At 50.2% G+C, this 23,629-nt stretch overlaps 2 protein-coding genes across 3 annotated transcripts; both read left to right on the top strand.

Annotated features, from left to right (window-relative positions):
* The first annotated feature begins 686 nt into the window (after window positions 1–686).
* LOC309364534 (uncharacterized protein) lies at window positions 687–9,236 on the top strand. The gene is made up of 3 exons (XM_081902030.1): window positions 687–1,657; window positions 3,039–3,165; window positions 4,259–9,236. Exons 1-3 carry the CDS (start codon window positions 866–868, stop codon window positions 5,359–5,361), a joined length of 2,022 nt encoding a protein of 673 aa, XP_081758156.1. The 5' UTR covers window positions 687–865; the 3' UTR covers window positions 5,362–9,236.
* Window positions 9,237–11,866: 2,630 nt separating this feature from the next.
* On the top strand, window positions 11,867–22,473 carry LOC309364546 (uncharacterized protein). Of its 2 annotated transcripts, none has more exons than XM_081902106.1 (5): window positions 11,867–12,501; window positions 13,994–14,970; window positions 15,382–15,517; window positions 17,139–18,466; window positions 21,042–22,473. In XM_081902106.1, the coding sequence occupies exons 2-4, from the start codon at window positions 14,188–14,190 to the stop codon at window positions 18,221–18,223; spliced, it is 2,004 nt and encodes a 667-aa protein (XP_081758232.1). In that variant the 5' UTR covers window positions 11,867–12,501; window positions 13,994–14,187; the 3' UTR covers window positions 18,224–18,466; window positions 21,042–22,473. The 2 variants fall into 2 exon arrangements, with proteins under 2 accessions (XP_081758232.1, XP_081758231.1); XM_081902105.1 differs by having other exon boundaries at window positions 11,867–12,845.
* Window positions 22,474–23,629: the final 1,156 nt, after the last annotated feature.

The following is a 23,629-nucleotide window of genomic DNA, read 5'->3' as shown; positions in this document are numbered from 1 at the left end:
GTCCACTCCAAAATAACATCCAGGACAGCTACTTTCTATAAATCAGTATACCTGAAGAAGCGTCTTCACCCCCATCGTTCTGCCCGGACACATCGTCCGGACCCCCATCGTTCTGCCGGCGGTTCCCTCCCTGCGAGAAGTGAGGTTACAGGGAACCAGGCAGAAGGCCTTCTCGGTGGTGGTGCCCACCCTGTGGAACACCCTCCCACCAGATGTCAAGGAAAGAAACAACTATCTGACTTTTAGAAGATATCTGAAGGCAGTCCTGTTTAGGGAAGCTTTTAATGTTTAATAGACTATTGCATTTTAATATTCTGTTGGAAGCTGCCCAGAAAGGCTGGGGAAACCCAGCCAGATGGGCGGGGTATAAATAATAAATTATTATTATACCCAAATGTCGTTATTTCATTATCTTTTTCACCCAGAAAGTCTTACGAGAGGTTTCCAATCTTTAGTAAACATTAATCACAACCTTACTCTGATCAAACGTGTCAATTTTGCCACCTCAAATAATTTTAGTAACCGTTCCTCCATTGTTGGTAACAGTGAGTCTTTCCGTCTTTGTGTATGTAAAAGTCTCACCGCCATAACTTGGCTGCTGGAATCATGTATCTTTCCAAATCTTCGCTTTCTCATCTCTGCATCTTTTCCCCCTTTTCCTCACCTCCCAGGAAAAGCAACCCCCTCAACTCCAGCAGTGAAACAGCCGTGTTGCCTAAACATGCCCTAAGCCTCTTGTTGGAGCAGCCAGAGAATGGGTGGATAATTCAAGCAGCGTACTTTCGTGTATTTATGTTCTGGCATCCCTGATCAAATCCAAGACCGCGAGAGTGTGACCCGGGCGGCCGCTGTTCCAGAATTCATCATGAGACACAAAATGGTCCCGGAGAAAGGACAAACTCAGAACACAGACTTCCGGGACCGGGTCCCCATGGAGCAGTCAGTGCCCGGAAGCGGGAACCAGCTGGAGGAAAAGCTGCGCCGAACTGGCCCCGAGCCTGGCGAGGCGTCGGAGGGAGCCACTCGAGCGTCTCCTGAACTCAAGGCCGGGAATGACCGAGGCCCCACGAAGAAGGAAGTCCCAGAGAAGATGACGAACGAGCCGGGAGAGAGGCGGTTGAAATACCTGGACCCTCGGGCCGCCTCCAAGTCCCGCAACGCGGAGTGGGCGGACCCCGAGCGACTGGAATCTGAGCCATGGGAGAACTCCAAGTCTTGCTTGGCCTCCATGGAAGGAGCGGCTGAGGCCTACCGGAAGTTCAGAGGCCTGCCGGATCTCAGGAGGGAACGCCACGGGGATTGCAGGACCCCCAAGATGGAGGATGAGAGGAAGGCGAGGGAGGATCTCCTCAGAGAAGATTTGGTCGCTATGGATGTGCAGAGGACTCTGTTCCGGGAGTTCCGCTACCAGGAGGCTGAAGGTCCCCGCGAGGCCTGTAGTCGCCTCTGGTACCTCTGCCACCGGTGGCTGAAGCCAGAGAGGCACTCCAAGGAGCAGATCCTGGAGCTGGTGATCCTTGAGCAGTTCCTAGCCATCCTTCCCTCAGAGCTGCAGAGCTGGGTCAAGGCCAGTTGCCCCCAGACGTGTGACCAGGCAGTGGCCCTGGCAGAGGACTTTGTGCCCAGGCGGCAAGAAAATAGGCGTCTGGAGCGGGAGGTGAGAGCGCTTTCTTGAAGCGGTCCCAGGGGGCCGCTTCCATTTCGTTTTTCGTGTGGAACGGAAGTCAAGTGGCCAATGTGCATAACAGCCGGTCGTTGTGCACATTCTCCAGACCTCTTGGAGAATGTGCACAAAACCCAAAGAGGACATTGGGCACGTCTCTCAGCCAGCGTACATCATCTCCAACAAGCCTTGGAGAACGTGCATACGTCAGCTTGATTTTGTACATTCTCCGGTCGTTGTGCACAATCTCCAACATGGCTGGAGAATGTGCATTAATTCACAACTGCGTTTTGTACATTCTTTGGCTGATCTGTCTTGATATCAGGCAGGTTCCCTTCCTTGCACTCTTTTCAACACCTGCTCAACACATTTTTGTTATCCAAACCTGCCCAAATTTATAGAATAGTTGATGAGAGTTTTGATCTGTTATTTTGACTTTCTGAAAGCCTTAAATTATTGCTATTATTCCTTATTCCTCTTTTTCAGTGTATTTCATTGACTTTTTAAAATAACATGAAATAACAACACACACCCAGCCAACATTGCCCCCTTCGTATTCCCTACCCACCAAATACAGATCCCTTATGGAATAAAATTGTCCCAAAGGGTCAAGTGTGAGTCTGGATGGTGCCACTGGGAGTGATAGACCATTGCATATTTAATATGGGTGCCATGTCACTCTGAAGCTATCCTCGTCTCCTTTTCCGGCTCATCCCTTGACTTCCGAAGTTAAATTTTCAGAGAGCGCTAATGTCCATCCTTTTTTGTTTCTACTATGGTTATTCTAGATGCAGGGACTTCCAGTTTTGAGCAATAAGTTGTCTAGCAGCTAAAAAAAGGAAGGTGATTAGCTCTTTCCATCCCAAATTAATGTTACCTTCATCAGAAATGGTTAGCAAAACCAAGACTGGGGTGTGGTTAATTCTTATTGACAGTTTTATTCTTTTTATCTTTTCCATAAACTGCGTTGAGGTTTGTTTTTACTGTCAAGCAACGTATAATTTTTGTGAACTAAACATAAGCCCCTCATATATAGATCATGGGTAGGCAAACTAAGGCCCGGGGGCCGGATCTGGCCCAATCACCTTCTAAATCCGGCCTGTGGACGGTCCGGGAATCAGCGTGTTTTTACCTGAGTAGAATGTGTCCTTTTACTTAAAATGCATCTCTGGGTTATTTGTGGGGCTTAGGAATTCGTTCATATATTTTTTTCAAAATATAGTCCGGCCCCTCACAAGTTCTGAGGTACAGTGGACTGCCCCTCTGCTGAAAAAGTTTGCTGACCCCTGATGTAGATGGAGCTGGTAGATAGAGATATTAATATATGCATACATTTTCCTATTTTGATTCCACCCCCTACCCCGCTGTGTTTCAGAGGCCGGCGTTAATCCAGGAGGTAGCTTTGAACTTCCACACGGCTGAGCCGTCCCCAGCCATCCCCAGGGAGAAAGCACTTCGCTCCGAGGTCAAGCAAGAAGGAAACGGTGACACTGATTCAGAAGGTAAGGGCTCTGTGCGGCTTCCTCTTGAGTGCAGGAAGCTCTTGCAACCAATCGTAATGATGATGATAATAATAATAATAATAATAATAATAATAATAATAATAATAATAAATTTACAGTGGTACCTCGCAAGACGAAATTAATTCATTCTGCGAGATTTTTCGTCTTGCGAAGCACGGATTCCAACCCAAAATCAAAAAACCCAAAAAAAGTTTTAAAAGTTTAACTTACCAAATGGCTGCAAAGGAAGTTTTGGAAAAGCTTCAAAAATCACCAAAGTCTTCAAAAACCTCAAAAAAGGTTCAAAAAAGGAAACAAACTTGCAAGACGTTTTCGTCTTGCGAAGCAAGTCCATAGGGAAATTTGTCTTGCAAAGCAACTCCAAAAACGAAAAACTCTTTCGTCTTGCGAGTTTTTCGTCTTACGAGGCATTCGTCTTGCGAGGTACCACTGTATTTGTACCCCGCCCATCTGGCTGGGTTTCCCCAGCCACTCTGGGCGGCTTCCACAAAGACCAAAATTACACTAAGATGTCATACATTAAAAACTTCCCTGAACAGGGCTGCCTTAAGATGTCTTCTGAATGTCAGGAAGCCACGCCTCAATTGTTGAATGCTTCGGAAGCTGAACAGGCTTCTGGAACGGATTACGTTTTACAACCGAGGTTTGACTGTATGTGGTTTAGGATAATTTGTCTCCCACGGTAGTACCATATTGGCCCGGATATAAGCCGCTTAAATTCCCTACCTTACAGAATTTGCCTTTTTTGGGATATTGCTGCTGAAACAGACATATGGCAAAACGGAATGTGTGTGAGTGCCAGCAGAATTTTAAGGGAGCAGTTCATATTCAGGAATTGCTTTTTCCCCCCTCTCCCCCCCCCTTTGAATTTTAAAGGTGTGGCTTATATTCGGGTACGGCTTATATTCTGGCCAATATGGTAGTTACACATCCTAGTATTTTTCTCCCAAAATTTGTAAGCGTTGCACATTGCGTAAACATATGTTCCACGTGGTGAGATGGACCATTGGCCCAGTCAGGGCCCCTTGACGTCCTTGCGTAGCTTCTCAGCTTCTCCCGTTTGTCCCTGCAGGTGACGACGGGTGGGTGATCGAGTCAGCGCAAGACAATTCCCCTCTGCAGGATCCCGAGCCGGCAAAGATCTGCGGGTCCTCGTGGGACAGGATCCCTTGGTCCCAAGAGGATGGCGAAGCTTCCGTGAGTCACGGCGACGACGGCCCGCAAAGGAGCAAGGAGAAACGGCAAGAGCAGAGAGCGTCCGAGAGTGCCCCTTGCGTCGGGGACGGAGGAGGCCAGAGCCAAGCGGTCGTCGTCAAGAGGAGGCGGCGCAGTCGAGGGAAGAAGACGTGTGGCGTGTGCGGGAAGACTTTCAGCCGGAGCACCGTGCTGGCGGCGCACCAGCGGACGCATACGGGCGAGAAGCCGTTCATGTGCCAGAGCTGCGGGAAGTGCTTCAGCTTCAAGTCGACGCTGGTGGCGCATGAGAGGACGCACACAGGCGAGAGGCCCTACACCTGCGACCAGTGCGGGAAGAGCTTTACCGTCAGCTCGGTGCTGACGCGCCACTACCGCGTCCACATCGAGAAGGAGCTGTTCGGCTGCTCCGAGTGCGGTAAGAGCTTCGCCCAGAAGTCGCAGCTCCACAACCACCAGAAGGTGCACGTCCGGGAGAAGCCGTTCAAGTGCGCTCAGTGCGGCGAGGGCTTCAGCCGCGGCTCCAGCCTCAAGAAGCACGAGGGCTCGCACACGGGCGAGAAGCCCTTCAAGTGCCCCGACTGCGACAAGTCCTTCAACACGTCCTCGCAGCTGGTCAAGCACCACCGCGTCCACACCGGGGAGAGGCCCTACACGTGCGCCGAGTGCGGGAAGAGCTTCAGCCAATGGCAGATCCTCATGGTCCACCAGAGGACCCACACGGGCGAGAAGCCCTTCAAGTGCGCTACGTGCGGCAAGTGCTTCTCCGACCGCGCCGTCCACATCCGGCACCAGAAGGTCCACACGGGCGAGAGGCCCCACCAGTGCGCCACCTGCGGCAAACGGTTCACCCACCGCACCGTCCTGGTCAAGCACCAGAAGATCCACATGCGGGAAGCCTTGAACATGCTGCGGCTGCAGGAGGAGGAGGAGCAGAAGCAGCGGTCGGAGCCGCCACCGCCACCCGAGGGAGCCTCGTAAAAGCTCAGGAACATCGCCAAATGCCTTGGGAGAGACGCCATGCAGACGACCATGTACTCCAGGGGGGTTGGGAGCTGTGGGGTCCTCTCGGGTGTTGCCAGGCTCGCATCAGCCCTGGGCAACGCAGCCAAGGACCTGGGTGATGGTTCCCCTTCCCTGTGCTATGAGTAACCCGGATGGTGCCTTCCAGAATTTGTTGGACTCCATCTCGCATCAGTGCTGGTCAGAGAAGGCAGGAGATGTAGTCAAGTCACATCTTAGAGGGCCATACCTTCCCCCCTTTTTTCTTTTCTTTTTTGATGCGCATTGCCATTCATTTATTTATTTTTTATGCCTTTTCCAATATCCAATTTATACATCGCATTTTTTCCATCATACAGTATTTACAGACTTCCCAACCCTGCGCTCTGAGGCATTCTAGATATACAGCGGTACCTTGGTTGTCGAACTTAATCTGTTCCGGGAGTCCGTTTGATTCCCGAAACGGTTCGGAAACCAAGGTTGGCTGCAGGAGCTTCCTGGTACTCAATCGGAAGCCGCGTCAGGAAACGTTCGCAAACAGGAACATTCACTTCCGGGTTTGCGGTGTTTGGGAGCCAGAACATTCAAATCGCAAGGCGTTCACAAACCAAGGTACGACTGTACCTTGTTTCGCTCCATATCAGGTACTTCACCCACCCAAATTTCCCCCCTTTCCGTTATAGTTGCTCATAAAAGTTACCCCAGCTTGAAAGTTTATTTTGGTATCATCTTCTCCAAAGCTTTCCCACTCGTCCCTTATCCGATGGTCATCCTGGTTCCTTATTTTGGCCGTCATATTAGCCAGTCCTGCAAATTCTATCCGCTTCTGCAGCCGTTGTTCTTGGCATTCCTCTCTCCAGTTTTTAGCGTAGACTGTTCTAGCTGGTTTCCTCTGGCTGTAGTCAAAGTGGTTCCTTCCAAATGTTGCTGTACTCCGTCGCCCATCCTTCTCAGCCTGCACAGTCAGGGATGATGGGAGATGTAGCCAGAGAGCCACAGCTTCCCCCCATTCCTGATATAAACAAGCAAACCACGGTTTCCCCAAGCAGAGATCTTTTGCTTTCGTTCCAGAACCGAAGTGGATGCTTCTCATCTCCAGAACTTCAAAGGGAGTGCTTGTGAGCCTAAAGCTCATGGAGACTTGCCTCCCTGCCCCCCAATAGGTCGGGTAACCATGCATTTCCCATTAAATCTGACGGCCCACAACTCCCCCCATTTCTGGTTCAAACCACGGTTCCTCCACACCTGCAGTTTAGCATGCTGCAGCTTTGCCATCCCAGATTAACCCCACGGTAGTCTGTAGCTGCATGCGCACATATCGTCTTCCACAACCTGGAGTCTTCCAGATGTTTTGTCCTCCCAGTTCTCGTTCAGCGATGAGGGGAGTAAAGGGTAGTATGACCCCATGGCAAACCCCTCTATGAGGATTCGGTGGCAGGTTTCCATGCCTTTGCCTCTGAGTAGAGGAAGAACACACATTCACCCCACTCCCACCTGGCTGGACACCACAGACTGCCCCCCCAAGGTACCCACACACCACTGTAAGCTTCTGTGGGGTAAAATTAAGAATGGGGAACACTTGGCTCTTAGGGTGCTATCGGTCTCCAGTGCCCGTTAATGCTGACCATTTGCAACTGTGGCCGCTCAGGCTGGTAGGACTTGAACTGCCATGTTGGCTGACCCTGCCAAAGTGATTTATTATTACAGTGGTACCTCTGTTTTCAAACGTAATCAATTCCGGAAGTCCGTTCGAGTTCCGAAACATTCGAAAACCGAAAGCGGAAGCCTCAAAAACAGAGGCGTTTATCTTCCAGGTTTTCGGCGTTCAAGTTCCGAAATGTTCAACTACGGAGGCGTTCTAAAACCAAGGTACCACTGTATTATTATTATTATTATTACCATTATTATTATTTCTATTATGATGGTGATCTAATGTATTCTTGTCCTGCTTTTCTCCCAAACTTAAGGTGGCTTGCAGTGTTTAAAACAGGCATAATTAACTTCAAATAAAAACAAGCAGGTTAAAAGCAGAACGTAAAATACATAAAATCTTGTTTAAAACCAGGGCTAAAAGTACACTTTGCCCTGACAGCAGCCTGGGGTCAGCTTCATCTGTGTCTATGTGAATAAGAAGGTCCAAGCCTACTTCCTTCCTGCAACCCCGGCCTCTTGCCCACTAGATGTTTTGAACCGCAATGGCCTCGTTGGCTGGGAGTTGTAGTCCGAGAGCACCTGGTGGGTGAGAGGCTGAGGGCGGCTGCTGTGAACCAGGGATGGAATCCAGCACCCTTGTTCAGGCAGCACAAGGATTTACATTTGCACTGTGGAAATTCCTGGATGCCAAGATCCAAGTTAGGGACAAGTACTCTTTTGTGAGAGAATCTTTAAAGTATGCCCTTCCAACAGAGTTCCAAAAAATCCCCTCTGTGAAGTTTCCCTCTTTCCCCAGCATAGGAAAAGGTACACGTTGGGTAAGTAAAAAATGGGTTTAGTTACCAATTCTCCAAAGATCAGATTCATGTAGTTGAGCTGGCGGCAGAGTCGTTGGCATCTGTCTGGTATAGGAACTTGAGAGTGGCTTGTGAAAGCCATGCAGTTGAGCTGCAAGAACCAGCTCTAGCCTTTTCACATGCTGAGCTTCTCAGGTAGGTGAACAATAGTCTTGATTCCCTATATCCTCCCCAGGTCAGCTAAGCCTGGCAGGACAGCTTACTCTATGGTCTTAACCCCTTCATGCACTAATTAGACTTAGGCATGTTGGTTATATGTGGCTGGTTATCCAACATTTTCTGTCCCGCAAGCTTCCTAAATCTGCTTTTGAGGGTTGCCCAGGGGGAGGGAACTCCAGAACAGATTTAAGGGGTGCATGGGAAGAGGAGGGGGGCAGGAGTTTTGTTGCACCAGCAGAAATCATGCTAACGGAACCAATGACTTATTGCTACGTTGTACTACGGGAGGGTTGTTGCACTCTTCTCATCGTTCAAGAATTCCATTTTGCCAGTCGGAATGATTCCCCGCCGCTCCTCCTGCCACATGCTGCTCTGACACAAAAACACCCCGTCAATTTTGGGGTGTGTGGAGGGAGGGGAACTCCTGTTGCGCAAGCAGAAGTCCTTGCACCGAGCTTCCACTGTGGGGACTTGTGAGGTGATCCCCACTCCATACCTCCTCAAACTATCCTGAGCCATTCTGTAATAACACAGAAGCCCGAATGCCAAAAACTGGAAATAACAAAACCTCTCTGAACGTTGCATCAAGACAGACTTGCTGTGGATGGTGAACAGGCCGAAAGAGGCCCAACAAGCCGCACTCTTTCTCCAAAATGGCAGACCCCACACAGGAGTCCCTTGGGGGAAAAAGATTAAATCCCACCAAAGGAATTTTCTGGATTCGAACTCCCAGCAGGCAGTTCCAAAACGGGATAATCTGGAGTCCATCATCTGAAGGGCCACCCAAAATGGTTTGTGTGCACCTCCTTGCTATAAAAGCTCTTGGCTTGGCAATCGAAAACTTCCGCATTTATGGGATGCCAGTGAACCCGCCTCTCTCAGAGTCCTCGTCTTTGAAGCTATGCACTCAATTGAACGGATGACGCATCTAGATAGACTGTTGAAGCAGCGAGGAGTCTGTTGGAGTTCTCTGCATGTGCATTGACTCGTAGTGGGTAGATTGTTTTTTTCTTGGGGTGGGATGGGGGCGGAAACAGTTCTTCACTGAATTGTTCTTTGGGGGCGCAGTCCTCTCAATTTCTGACTCCGGAGACTTGACGACACCCTGTCCTCGTTATAACAGTAAGAGGGTATTGTATACGATAGAAACCGATTAAAGATAAACGTAAGAAGTGCCTAATAACTAGGCCCGTCTCTGTGAGGTTTTCCTTTGGCTCCTCTTTGTTTATTGTTGGGACTGAGGTGCTGAACGCCCCTTCCAGTTCTGCTCTGCTGCCTGATTTCCACCTGCTGAAGCGGTCGAGTTCTCTCTTGGGTCTGGCGCTCTAGGCAGAGATCCATTGTGGTCTTGAGGGTGTTTTGGAGTGTCTGGAGGCGGTTGGAGGATGGATGGCGGCTAACAGATTGAGGTTGATTCCTGACAAGACAGAAGTACTGTTTTGGGGGGACAGGTGGGTGTGGGGGACTCCCTGGTCCTGAATGGGGTAACTGTGCCCCTGAAGGACCAGGTGCACAGCCTGGGAGTCATTCTGGACTCACAGCTGTCCATGGAGGCGCAGGTCGATTCTGTGTCCAAGGCAGCTGTCTACCAGCTCCATCTGGTACGCAGGCTGAGACCCTCCCTGCCCGCAGACTGTCTCACCAGAGTGGTGCAGGCTCTGGTTATCTCCCGCTTGGACTACTGCCATGCGCTCTATGTGGGGCTACCTTTGAAGGTGAACCAGAAACTGCAACTAATCCAGAATGCAGCAGCTAGACTGGTGACTGGGAGCGGCCGCCGAGACTGGTCCTGAAAGACCTACATTGGCTCCCAGTACGTTTCCAAGCACAATTCAAAGTGTTGGCGTTGACCTTTAAAGCCCTAAACGGCCTCGGCCCAGTATACCTGAAGGAGCGTCTCCACCCCCATCGTCCAGTCCAGACACTGAGGTCCAGCGCCAAGGGCCTTCTGGCGGTTCCCTCCCTGCGAGAAGTGAGGTTACAAGGAACCAGGGAAAGGACCTTCTCAGTAATGGCGCCCACCCTGTGGAACGCCCTCCCATCAGATGTCAAAGAAATAAACAACTATCTGGCTTTTAGAAGACATCTGAATGCAGCCCTGTTTAGGGAAGTTTTTAATGTTTGATCTTTTATTGTGTTTTTAATATCCAGAGTGGCTGGGGAGGCCCGGCCAGATGGGTGGGGTGTAAGCAATAAATTATTATTATAATATTATTATGCTCTGCAAAGTGTCCGGTGACACTTGAAAGACTAATGCTAACCCATTTATTGCAGCATCGGCTAACAGAGACTAGTGTCCGCTTCATCACATAAGGAAGCGAGAGATCCTAGCAGGCTCGGCATATAAGTTCAAGAGATGCAGATGATGGGTGGAAGATTGTGCATGTGTGAGAGGAAATGAGAGGAGATGGGATAGCCACCTTCAAACATCTCAAGGGCTGTCACATGGAAGAGGGAACAAGCTTGTTTTCTCCTGCTCTGGAGGGTAGGACTCGAACTCATGGCTTCAAGCTACAAGGAAGAAGATAAACATCAGGAAGAACTTTCTGACAGTAAGAGATGTTTGGCAGTGGAACAGTCCCTCTTGGGAGGTTGTGGGCTCTGCTTCCTTGGAGGCTTGTACACAGTGGCTGGGTGGCCATCTGTCATGGATGCTTTAACCAAGATTCCTGCATTGCGAGGGGTTGGGCTAGATGACCCTTGGGTCCCTTCTAGCTCTTAAGATTCTACGAAAGAGGCAGTGAACAGTGAAGAGAGTGGTGTTTCATTCAATCAATCATTTTATTTCTATGCCGCCTTTCTAAAGTTAAAACTATTCTCAAGGCAGCTTAAAGATAAAGGGACCCCTGACCATTAGGTCCAGTCGTGGCTGACTCTGGGGTTGCGGCGCTCATCTCGCTTTATTGGCTGAGGGAGCCGGCGTACAGCTTCCGGGTCGTGTGGCCAGCATGACTAAGCCGCTTCTGGCGAACCAGAGCAGCGCACGGAAACGCCGTTTACCTTCCCGCTGGAGCGGTACCTATTTATCTACTTGCACTTTGACGTCCTTTCGAACGGCTAGGTTGGCAGGAGCCGGGACCGAGCAACGGGAGCTCACCCTGTCGCGGGGATTCGAACTGCCAACCTTCTGATCGGCAAGTCCTAGGCTCTGTGGTTTAACCCACAGCGCCACAGCAGCTTACAACATATAAAAAACCCCACATAACTACAGATGGACAGGGTATAAATAAATAAATAAATTTATTATTATTATTTGGGTGGTGTTTCTTCTTCTTCTTCTTCTTCTTCTTCTTCTTCTTCTTCTTCTTCTTCTTCTTCTTATTCTTATTCTTATTCTTATTATTATCACACCCCCAAAAGTTTTGGCTTCTCCGTTCGTCGCAGCTTTGGATCCAGCAGAGGAAGACGTGTCTCTTTGTCTCCAGATTCCAGCTCAACTGAGACACAAACAAACTCACCGGGGGATAATCAAATTAATAGTAATGAATGAAACACCTTGAGGATGTAGGGGAAATAAAGCAGGGAGAGAGGTGTAGGTTAGACAAGCGGTGGGGAGGGAAAACTCCCCGTTCTCGCTACTCCTACTTTATCCTGCTCTCCCTCCCCATAGGGCAGAAGAGCCCCGCCGGGGCGAGAAAGTTGGCAACGCGCTCTTGCTGCGCTTCCGCCCCTTTTTTGCCGCTGTGCGCATTGCAAGCGCCGAGCCCTGCCTTTCCACGCCGACTCACCCCCTCCCCGGAAAAAGACCCTCCGCATTCCTCATCCTTGCACCCCACCCTTTCCAGTGCATGCACAGAGCTGCACCTGTCAAATTTCTGCCTCTCCAAACCCTCCCTAAAAAAAAACAACCCAACCCAGTTGCTGTGCGCTCCCAGGCGCCCTGCCCGGGAAACCAAAGACCAGCAGCAGCTGGAGACAGATGGCACTGTCTCTCCTTTGTTCATTTCTTCCTTTATTTATTTATTTGATGGGTGGGTGTCTTTTTTAAGGCCCAGGGAAGGGTTAAAGTGGCGAGCGAGGTTGTTCTTCCCAGACTGGAGCCGGAGGAGCCATCGCTGGGATCTGGAGAGGGAGGTTTGCGCGCGCGCGCGCTCTCCGGCTCCGAAAGTCCTTTCCTCTTCCTCCCTCTTTTGTGGGCGAGAGTTGCAGAGAGACCGGCCCTTTTTCCTCGTTGCTGCTGCTGCTGTTTCTCTGCTTGGAACCGGCGGTGGTAAGGGGGCGAGGCGCCCGTGCACCCGCCCGGTGGGGCTGCAAGGAGCTGGTGGCGTGCGCCCCCCTCCGCGCAAGACTTGCATGCGTGCGCGTGTGAATGCTCAAGAGAGGGGTTGTTTTCTTGGCAGATGCAGCTTGCCGGTGCCGCAGGTCTCTGAGACCGATTTGCAGGAGAATCCGGGGCTCAGCGCCTCCGGTTGAAAGGAGGATCTCAAAGGGGTGTCAATGCTTTGGATGGGTCAGTAACGTTTAGGTGAAGGATAGTGGGTTAGAGAGATCCTGGGGAGTCGAGATTCAGTCCTCCGTTTCTCTAGGTAGCGCTGGGAACGCAGCCTGTCTGTAATCCTGGAGAGCTGCTGCCAACCTGTGCTCAGCATCACTGGCCTCCTGGTCTGACTTGATAAGAAGGCAGCTCCCTGAATTCCTGCATCAAGCAGAGAACCACTGAACTACCCTGTCCGCCTGCAACCTGCTTTTTAGGATGCCTGCTTTTAATTTTGCGGGAAGGGTTGAGTTGGAATGGGACCCCAACCCACTGCAATGCAGCAGACTTTGGAATAGCAAACAGCAGGAGGGGAGAAAGTGAGTTGTGGGGAGGGGGGGCTTCCCTTTAAGACATTGTAATCGTAGAGTTGTGGCGCTGGAAGGGACCAGAGGGTCATCTAGTCCAACCCCCTGCAATGAAGGAATCTCCTGTCTGAAAGCCCAGAGAGCTGCTGCCAGTCCGTGTACGCAGCGCTGAGCTACATAGACCAATAGTGTGACTTGGTATAGCACAGCTTCTATCCTATGTGCCTACACTGTTTTTAGTTTCTTGTGGGGTATAAACAGTCTTCTTCTTTGGCAATCGCTCGTAGCTGAGTAAGATTGTCTTCCATAAACACGGCTTTAGCAGTGAGTCCATAAGTGACTGTGGAGGCCAATTCTGGATCCACATGTCCTTCCACAGTGGGGACATTGGTTTCCGGGGAGGAGCTGATCACGGTGAGGGTTTGCCAAGCGTGCCTTCCTCTTAGCACGCTTCTCCATTGCGTTCTGAGTTCGAGTGTCTTCAAAGCCCATGACACCATTGGTAAAGGCTGTTCTCCAGCTGGAGCGCTCGCAGGCCAGTGTTTCCCAGTTGTCAGTGTTTATACTACATTTTTAAAGATGTGCCTTGAGACAGTCTTTCAACCTCTTTTGTTTACCACCAGCATTACGCTTTCCATTTTTAAGTTCGGAATAGAGTAGTTGCTTTGGAAGACGACCATCAGGCATCCGTACAACATGACCGGGCCAGCGAAGTTGATGTTGAAGAATCATTGCTTCAACACTGGGGATCTTTGCTTCTTCCAGTACACTGATATTAGTTCACCTGTCTTCCGAAGTGATGTGTAAAAATTTTCAGAGACACCATTGATGGAATCTTTTGAGGCTATGTTCTTCTAGGATTCCACTAATATATTGTTGTAGCTGTGACAGCTGGGAAAGTACACTAAATTGTTTGTTTGTTTAAATAATTTTCCCCTGCTCTGTATCCAAAAGTTTTCCAGAGCAGCTTGTGGATCAAATTAACAAACCAGCTGAACAGCCCCCACTGTCCAGCTAACAATCTAAAAGACAACACGAAAGGAAAAAGGGATGGGGAGGGAAGATGAGTTGTTGTTTTGAGCAACCAAGATGGCAAAGTTCGAAACTTCATCTCTATACTCTTACATCCTTGTCTTTTTGAATCTCTGTCTCTTTCTCAGGGGAACCTCTCCTCAACAGCTCTTCTTCTGAAACGCTGCATTTTGTCGAGAGATCCCTGTTCTCCACCACCGCAAAGAAATGCCCCAGGCTTCCTGTGGGCCCGGCGCATGCCTGAGCAGATCCTTTTGGGGTGGCTTTTCCCGTTAAATAGCCATTTACCCCCAAGGCCGCCATGCTGAGCTGAAGATCCAAAATGGCGGCCGAGAAGGGAAGAACGCCAAGCGTTGATCTCTGCTTCCGATCTCTGCTCCAGCGGGAGATCCAGGCCAAGGAGCACTGGGAAGAGAGCAGCCGAACAGGCCACGATCCCACAGCGGCAGTGGAGAGATCAGGAAGATCCTCTCACGAAGCCAAGGCTGGGAACGACCAGGATTTCCTGAAAAGGGAGGCCCCAGAACTGGTCATGGGCGAGTCAGGCGGGAAGCCATGGAAACATGTGGAAGACGTGAAAAGAACACGGTTCCCTTGCTTGGGATGGGGAAACCCTCCCTTGCTGGGGTCTCTGCCTCAGGACGATCCCAAAACTTTCCTGGCCACCTTTGAGGGAGTGGCGAGATCTTGTCGGAGGTCTGGCAGGCTGTCGGGTCTCGGCAGAGAAGCTCCAAGGGACGCCACAAAGATTGCCCCCATCAAGATGGAGGATTGTTGGGAAGCGACGGAGGATCTCCTGGGAGACGATTCGGTCGCCATGGATGTGCAGCGGACGCTCTTCCGGGAGTTCCGCTACCAGGAGGTCGAGGGCCCTCGCGAGGCCTGTAGTCGCCTCTTTTACCTGTGCCACCGGTGGCTGAAGCCGGAGAAGCACTCCAAGGAGCAGATCCTGGAGTGGGTGATCCTGGAGCAGTTCCTGGCCATCTTGCCCTCGGAGCTTCAGGGCTGGGTCAAAGATGGCTGCCCTCAGACTTGTGACCAGGCGGTGGCCCTGGCCGAAGGCTTTTTACTGCGACGGCGGGAGGCGGCCAAAACAGAACGGGAGGTGAGAACGTTTAGGGTCGCTTCTCTAGGATGTTTTGAGAGAGTTGTGAAGACCTCATATGTTGTCCACAACGAGAGCCCTGAAGTTGGGCCAGGCCGAAAGGCCCCTATCTGCACTCCAGATTTGAATCAATATTGTTCCACAGTCATGACTTCCCCCAAAGGAAGTTCCCAGGATTCTTTTTGGGGAAGCCGTGTTTTATTGAAAGCTGGATGGTGATACTTTCATGGCTGGGCAGGGATTTGAACCCTGGTCTCCCAGATCCTAGTTCACCACCCCTGACCCCTACACTCACTACTCTCCTTGGGGAGAGCATTCCACAAGCAGGATTGGCTAGATAATGGAGACCACCACTTTCTCCCTCTCCAAATCCCTTTGTCCTCAAGAAGATCCTTGCTGCTCTCGTTTCAGGGTTCGGCGCTGATCCAGGAGGTGGGTTTGAACTTCCCTGCGGCTGAGCCGCCTCTGCCCGTCCTCGAGGAGACGCCACTCTGCTCCACGGTCAAGCAGGATAGCGGTGCCGATACCAGCTCCTCTAGACTGGGAGGTGGGTTTCTCTTTATGGTCCCATCTTCCTTAGGTGGCTTTTGTCTCCTGTGACTACTTCTACCCAGCGTTTGGGGTTCACAGTACATGGGAACCCGAGGCTCTGGGCCAAATATGGCCCTCTAAGCCTGGCATAGGCAAACTCTGGCCCTACAGATGTTTGGGACTACAATTCCCATCATCCCTGACCACTGCTCCTGTTAGCTAGGGATGATGGGAATTGTAGTCTCAAACATTTGGAGGGCTGGTTTGCCTAAGCCATAGGAGGGTGGCGCCACCTGCTGTTGGGCTCCCTGCATTTTGCCCTATCAGCCACAATGGGCAGCGGTTGCCATTGGATTTGCTAGTGGTTATTATGGTCCCCATATGTTAGTTGTTTTTTGTTTTATGTTTATATGTTTAAGAGGGTGTCTTGTATGTTTAAGGGGATGTCTTAGTTTAGATGTTGAAGAGGGTTGTTGTTGTTATTACCTGAATTAATACTCCACCCTTCCTCTACAAAGGGATCAGTGCAGTGAACACATATAGCCATACCTCGGGTTACAGGTTATGGGTTACAGTTACGGGTTACAGTCATACCTCGGGTTACCTTCAGGTTGTGTTTTTTCAGGTTACGGACGCGCCGAAACCCGGAAGTACCGGAATGGGTTACTTCCGGGTTTCGGCAGTCGCGCATGCGCAGAAGTGCTAAATCGCAACCCGCACGCGGGCAGACTCACCACTGCGGGTTGTGAACGCTGCGTGTTGCGAACGTGCATCCCCCATGGATCACGTTCACAACCTGAGCGTCCACTGTAATACGATTTAGAAAAACAAGCGTAGTGAAGAAATATTTTTAAAAAGATCGAACTGTTCTAGAAACAAATAACGATTAAAAACACTGAAAAGCAGTTGCAGTTCAAAATGTTCTAAAGTCAGTTACAATTAAAAACCTCCTCCTGTCCAGTGATCTTGAGGTTTCTGGGAACAGTATTCTGCAGCCGCCCAACGCCTGGGAAAAGAGAAGTGTATTCAAATTCCTCCTGAAAGTTAATATTGAAGGAGACAGACTCCCCTCAATGAATTAAATCTATTCATTTGTATTTTATTGTTCTGTTCTGCTCTGAAATGTGGATTTTTTAAAAAAAAATGTGGGGTGGCTATTTTTTGTGTATCTATGATGTAAACCGCTTAGAGATTTCTTTGAAATATGGCGTGGCATATAAATCACTTAAATGCAGTGGGGTTTTTTCTAAAAAGAAATGTTTAGGGCTACAGTGGTACCTCTGGTTGCGAACGGGATCCGTTCCGGAGGCCCGTTCGCAACCTGAAAAGAACGCAACCCACGTCTGCGCACGTGCGGGTCGTGATTCGCTGCTTCTGTGTATGCGCGTGATGTCATTTTGCGCGTCTGCGCATGCATGAGTGGCAAAACCCGGAAGTAAACCTTTTTGGGTTGCGGTACGCAACCTGCAAACACACAAGCTGAAGCTAACGTAACATGAGGTATGACTGTACTCTCATTTTCCTACTCATATTAAAATACTGCCCCTCAATGGGGCCAAACTTAGATTCACAATATGTTACGGGGTATGCATACCCCTGCACTGCTTAAATGAATAAATTCTCTGTATTCCTGGCAGGTGATGGGTGGATCACCAAGGGCAAAGAGGAGAAGACACACCTCGAAAATACCGAGCTGGTCAAACTCTGTAGGACCTCGTGGGGAGGTCTCTCCTGGCCCCAAGAAGGGGGAGAAGCCTCTGCGAGCCGCGACGGATCAGAAAAAGGGCGGGGAAAGTCCCTGGCACCCAGAGGGGATGTGTTCTCCCCCTGTTTAGGAGAGAGCGGGGAACGGGGCCAAGCGGTCGTCGTCAAGAGGAGGCGCAGGAGTCGGGGGGAGAAGGTGTGCGGCATGTGCGGGAGAAGCTTCAGCCGGACCACGGTGCTCGTCGCGCACCAGAGGACTCACACAGGCGAGAAGCCGTTCATGTGCCAAGACTGCGGGAAGTGCTTCAGCTTGAAGTCCACCCTGGTGGCGCACGAGAGGACCCACACGGGCGAGAGGCCTTACAGCTGCTCGCAGTGCGGGAAGCGCTTCACCGTCAGCTCGGACCTCACGCGCCACTACCGCATCCACGTGGGGGAGAAGCCCTTCAGCTGCCCCGAGTGCGGCAAGAGCTTCAGCCGCAAGACCCAACTCCTCAACCACCAGAAGGTCCACACCAGGGAGAAGGCCTACAAGTGCTCGCGGTGCGGCGAGGCCTTCAGCCGCAGCTCCAGCCTCATGATCCACGAGGGCTCGCACACGGGCGAGAAGCCCTTCAAGTGCCCCGACTGTGACAAGTCCTTCAACACGTCCTCGCAGCTGGTCAAGCACCACCGCGTCCACACCGGGGAGAGGCCCTACACCTGCTCTGAGTGCGGGAAGAGCTTCAGCCAGCGGCAGATCCTCATGGTCCACCAGAGGATCCACACGGGAGAAAAGCCCTTCAAGTGCGCCACGTGCGGCAAGTGCTTCTGCGACCGGGCCGTCCTCATCCGCCACCAGAAGGTCCACACGGGCGAGAGGCCCCACCAGTGCGCCACGTGTGGCAAGAGCTTCTCTCACCGCGCCGTCCTCGTCCGGCACCAGAAGATCCACGCGAGAGAAGCTGTGAACACGCTCGGACTCCAGGAGGAGTCTCCGCCCAGCAAAGAGCCCAGACTTCACCCCAAGTTGCCTTGACTCTCAAGGTGGCTACCGTTACCCCCATAGAATGTGGTTTGCCGGCAGTCTGCAGTGGCGTTTCCCTCCTGACTTTGGCAGCATGGCGGCAAGGTTATTTATTAGTTGGACTGCGGTGGTGCTGGAGAATGGTAAACCGTGGCTGGATGCTACAGGGGACTGGTTTTCTGTAAAAACAAACAAACCAGAAATCATTTTTGAGGGGGTGGGGAAAATAATTTGCCTGCTTTCATCTAGGACAGTGTTTCCCAACCTTTGGTCTCCAGCTGTTTTTGGACTACAACTCCCATCATCCCTAGCTAGCAAGACCAGTGGTCAGGGATGATGGGAATTGTAGTCCAAAAACAGCTGGAGACCAGAGGTTGGGAAACACTGATCTAGGACAGCAGTTCTCAACCTGTGGGTCCCCAGATGTTGTCGGACTACAACTCCCATCATCCCTTAGCTCTGGCCTTGCTAGCTAGGGGTGATGGTGTCGGAATCTCCGTTCGACCGAGCTGATAAAGCTCATCCTCCGACGATAATTAACGACCTGAGCCTTTGATGAGGCCCCAGGCACATTCCATTCAGCAGAGAATCCAAAACAGCATGCGGAAGTGATGAGATTTATGGCTACATGCTATGCTTAATTTCTTACTACGCAGACAGCAAAATACATCCTCTCTCTATGAAAGCAGAGAGCAACTGAACAAGAAAGGAACAAAGGAACAGGAAACCACCAACGTCACACCCGTCTCCCGTGAGACTTCCAACAGCCTGGAAGGTCTCTGGAATGTAAACAGAGTCCTGTGACTCCAAGCAGCCGCACAGTGGCAAAGCAGAAACTAACAGATGGGAGTTGTAGTTCAACATCTGGGGACCCACCAGTTGAGAAAGGCTGATCTAGGAGAAGATAATCTGCAGTTACTTCTCGACTCCCACAACTGCTGAAGTTGCTAGAAGAAACCCAACTTATTTATGGCCCCTCCAAACATTGGGTTGTAGTCGGCCAACTCCTCCTCTGAGTAGACCCACTGAAATGAATGAACTAGGTTAATTAACTCCCGTGGCTCTACTCTTGAGTAGGGCTCAAAGCCCATGCTTGTCCTACTGAGGTCAATGGACACAACTATCTTAGGTTTGCTCATTTCTATGCGCCTAGAATGTGGTTGAATACAACCCTGGTGTTTCGTTGTGGGAGTATACTGTAAAATATTCTTATCACCCTGCATCAGCAGGAAATTACAGGATACGCATTGATGGCAAATTAAGCAGTGGTTCTCATTGACCTTTGCAGACACAATAAGTATTGAAAATGGTATTGTGTGGGGCTTCCCTGATAGCACAAGGTTCACAAATTATCATGAATGTGCAACATGTTCATGTTGTTAAGCTATACAGTGAACTGAAGGATAAACACATAAACATGTGCGGCACATTTCGTTAGGGTGGGCACCCAAATATATTTTTTTAAGGTGAACGTTTATTGAATACAGACTCATACTCAGTCATAAAGGACGTTGTTTTTATTTATCAAACAAATGAAAGAAACTAAACCTTTTTTTTAATTAACAACTAAACTTTACTTTAAAAATAAGACAAAAACACCAAAATTTTGCTTTAACGATAACCAGGTGCATACAAAGATACAGCAAGTTTTCATCATCTTTACCTTTAACTAGATAACGCACTAACCCAAAATGGATTAAAGCGTCTTCATCTTCCTGCCCCAAAGAAGGAGAAGTTGCTCGGCAGATGTGAGCAAAACGGGGTGAGTGGAGCTGGAACGAAGACAGGAGACACAGGCAGAGGAAAAAGACTGGAACGGATCTGCCGCTTCTGTCTATGCTGCTTCCAGAGACAGATGCCGGCAGAAGCGGCAGATCCATCCCAGCCTTTTTCCTCTGCCTCTGCCTGCTTCCTTTTTCCTCCCTTCTGCCTTTGCCGTTTCCTTGCGGAGTCCTGGCGGCTGAGGGAGACACCTTGCTGCTCCATACTCTCCTCCTCACCACAGCCCCTGGTTTTTTGTTTTTCTTTAATACCCTGTGTGCAGACTGATGGGTCTCATTTATGCACGTGCACTGGCTAGCGGTTGGACGTATACGTGAAACGGCCCTCGTTTTCAAAACTTGACTCTATGTATTTTGGCTCATCGCTGTGCCATTGGTACCACAACCTTGAGCGGGACGTTCCTACTCCTCCTTTCAAATTCTGGGCTCTTGCCATCAGCCTGCTGCTGCAATGGTTAGAGAAAGGTGCCTAATAATAATTATAATATTTGGGCCATTATCCCATTAGAGAAATCTTACTCAATCATATTAATTGCAGCCTTCCGATCGCTGGGAGACTGTGGAATGCACACCCAAGACAGAGAATCGTAGAGTTTGAAGGGACCCAAGGGTCATCTAGTCCAACCCGCTGCAATGAGGGAATCTCAGCTAAAGCGTCCATGACAGGTGGCCACCCAACCTCTGCTTATAAACCACCAAGGAACGAGAGTCCACCACTGACCGAGGGAGGCTCTTCCACTGTCCAATAGCTCTTCCTGATGTTCTTCCTAATGTTTAGTCGGAATCTCCTTGCTTGCAACTTGAAGCCATGGGTTCGAGTCCTGCCCTCCAGAGCAGGAGAAGAAAACAAGTGTGTTCCATGTGACAGCTCTTGAGATATTTGAATATGGCTATCATATCTCCAGTCTCCGCTTTTGCAAGCTAAACATACCCAGATCCTTCAACCGTTCCTCATAAGGAGAGTAAGCGCCCACCTCAGAGAGGGGAGATCCAATCACAGGTAGCCCCTCCCCACTGCTGCAGATACTTCTGCAGCTCTTGCCTTGCAGTGTTTCTCAACCTTGGGTCCCCAGATGTTGTTGGACTACAACTCCCGTCATCCCTGAACTCTGGCCTTGCTAGCTAGGGATAATGGGAGTTGTAGGCCAAAATCATCTGGGGACCCAAGGTTGAGAAAGGCTGGATTAGAGCATCATCCTTGCCCACAGAAGACCCCAAGGCCTTCTCCAGCATCTCTAGCTAGAATTGGGACTGTCATCTCTGAAATCCTTCTAGTGAGTTTAGTCAGCACTGAGCTCGATTCACCAGCAGCTTCCTGCGTCCTTGTGATAAAGTCGAAAAGGGGGCAGACCCAAGGAAGGCTTGGATCTGAAAGATCCCAACCCAATCCTGTCTGCTTGGAAGTAAGGCCTGTTGGACTCAGTGGGGCTAACTCCCGGGTAAGGTGGGGCATTCGGGTTGCAGCCTTAGGAGTGCAAACGCCTTCCTGTTTACACACAAGTAAGAACATAGGAAGACTGCTGGATCAGCCCAGAGGCCCGTCCAAAATCCTGTTCTCACAGGGGCCAGACAGATTCCCCGATGGGAAACGCTGCGAGCCAGACCCCAGAGCACAACAGCAACACTCTCCCTTCTTGTGGTTTCCAGCATTCAGAAGCACACTTTCTCCCAGCTCTGGAGGTGGCCGTAGCTGCTGTGGCAAGTAGCCATTGGTCACCAGTGATGTCCACACATGCGCACTCGATATGTTTGTGAGGAGAGGGCCAACGATACAGACCCGCCTTACAGGACTGTTGTGCATGTCTGCGAAGCGCCGGACAATCAGTGTTACTGTTATTTATAAGACATGGGTAATGTTTTAGATCTGGGGGTCCCCAACCATATGCCCACATATGCAGTGTGGTGTAGCGGTTAAGAGCGGTAGACCTGTAATCTGGGGAACCGGGTTCGCGTCTCTGCTCCTCCACCTGCAGCTGCTGGGTGACCTTGGGCTAGTCACACTTCTCTGAAGTCTCTCAGCCCCACTCACCTCACAGAGTGTTTGTTGTGGGGGAGGAAGGGAAAGGAGAATGTTAGCCGCTTTGAGACTCCTTCGGGTAGTGATAAAGCGGGATATCAAATCCAAACTCTTCTTCTTCTTCACAAGCAAAACGGGACACTCAGACAGCCCCTCAGGGCGCTAACCTAGCCTCCAGCTCCTCCCAATGTTAGTTTTTATGGGTTTTGGTTGTTTCTGGGGGTGTTTCCTTCTTTTTTGTCTTTTGCTTTGGGGATATGATTTGCTTGAAGGGGGACATTCTGACGACCGTCTCCTGTAAAATGGGCCTTTTTGTGGCGTCCTCAGCGCCTTAGATTTGCCAATGTGCTCCTGGTTCCAAACAGGATTGTGGCCCTGTGTTTAGAGACTTCCCTTTTATTTCTAAATGCCTTTTTTGTGTGTCTTCTGGCTCTCCTTTGAATAAAGGCCTTTGAATTGGTTAATGGGCGTCTGTAGTTTGTTCCGTACATGTACACACAAAAACCTCGCCATTTCGGCAACATCACAAGGCATTAATGAGGCGGTCAGACTGCAGGCCCTGCCATTGGCACCCCTCACAGAACTACAATTCCCAGAATCCCCTGGGGAGAGGGAATGACCGTTAAACCACTCTGAGAATTACAGCTCTAGGAGAGAGAATAGGAGTCTCCCCTAACAGGTCTGACCACCCCAACGCACAGCACTTCCCAGAATTCTTTGCGGGGAAGCCATGACAGTTTCCAATTCCTTTCCATTCTCCTTCTCCCCCAAATGGTCACTGAACATGCACCCCTCCTTCCATTCCCTCGCCCTCTAAAAAATTTCTTACAGCTTTGCAGAACTAGGGGTTTCCCTGAAGCCCACTGTGACCCCCCCTTTTGAGCATGGGTTTGGCCACACAAACAACAACACACACCACTTTAACGTCGGAATTGAAGGGAATTTTGGCTCTGGACCACATTTGAACGGGCCTTAGGATTGCAGCGATATCCCTGCAGAAAGTAAGCCGAGTTTACATTTTGCGTGTGTTCATACATACAAAAACGTGTGCTCCCAAATTAATCTAAAGTTCAAACGCATCTTCATTCTTACCTAGCAACTTCTCTTCAGAAGAACAAGAAGTTGCTTTTTCAACTCCTCCGGCAATTTTAATGTATCCAGAACAAAGCCAAACTAGATTTCTCCAGGGAGGAAACATCCCCCCCCCCCTTCTCCCCCAACTGCCAAGAACATTTCCCTGAAAATTAAATATATTTACAGTAAGACCAAAGATACAATGCTTGCTCCCCTACAATCACAGATCTTCATCAACCTGGTGTCCTGGCAGATGTTTTGGGCTAGATTAGCTCTAGACAGCAAGCGCACATACAAAAAAACCCTCTTACCGTATTTTTCTCTGTATAAGATGCACTTTCTCCCTCCTAAAAAGTAAGGGGAAATGTGTGTGCGTCTTACGGAGTGAATGCAGACTATGCAGCTCTCCGTCTTGCTGTTCTGGCTTCAGGGATAGCTGCGCAAAGCCTCTTCAGCGAAGCGGGAGCGTTCCTCCCGCTTTGCTGAATAATAATAAAATAATTTTATTTATATCCCACCCTCCCCAGCCAAAGCCAGGCTTAGAAC

Source organism: Podarcis melisellensis (assembly GCF_964234715.1).
Source record: "Podarcis melisellensis genome assembly, chromosome: 2".
Taxonomy (NCBI): domain Eukaryota; kingdom Metazoa; phylum Chordata; class Lepidosauria; order Squamata; family Lacertidae; genus Podarcis; species Podarcis melisellensis.
Note: the sequence above shows the minus strand (reverse complement) of the source record. Positions and strands in the feature narration are given on the sequence as shown.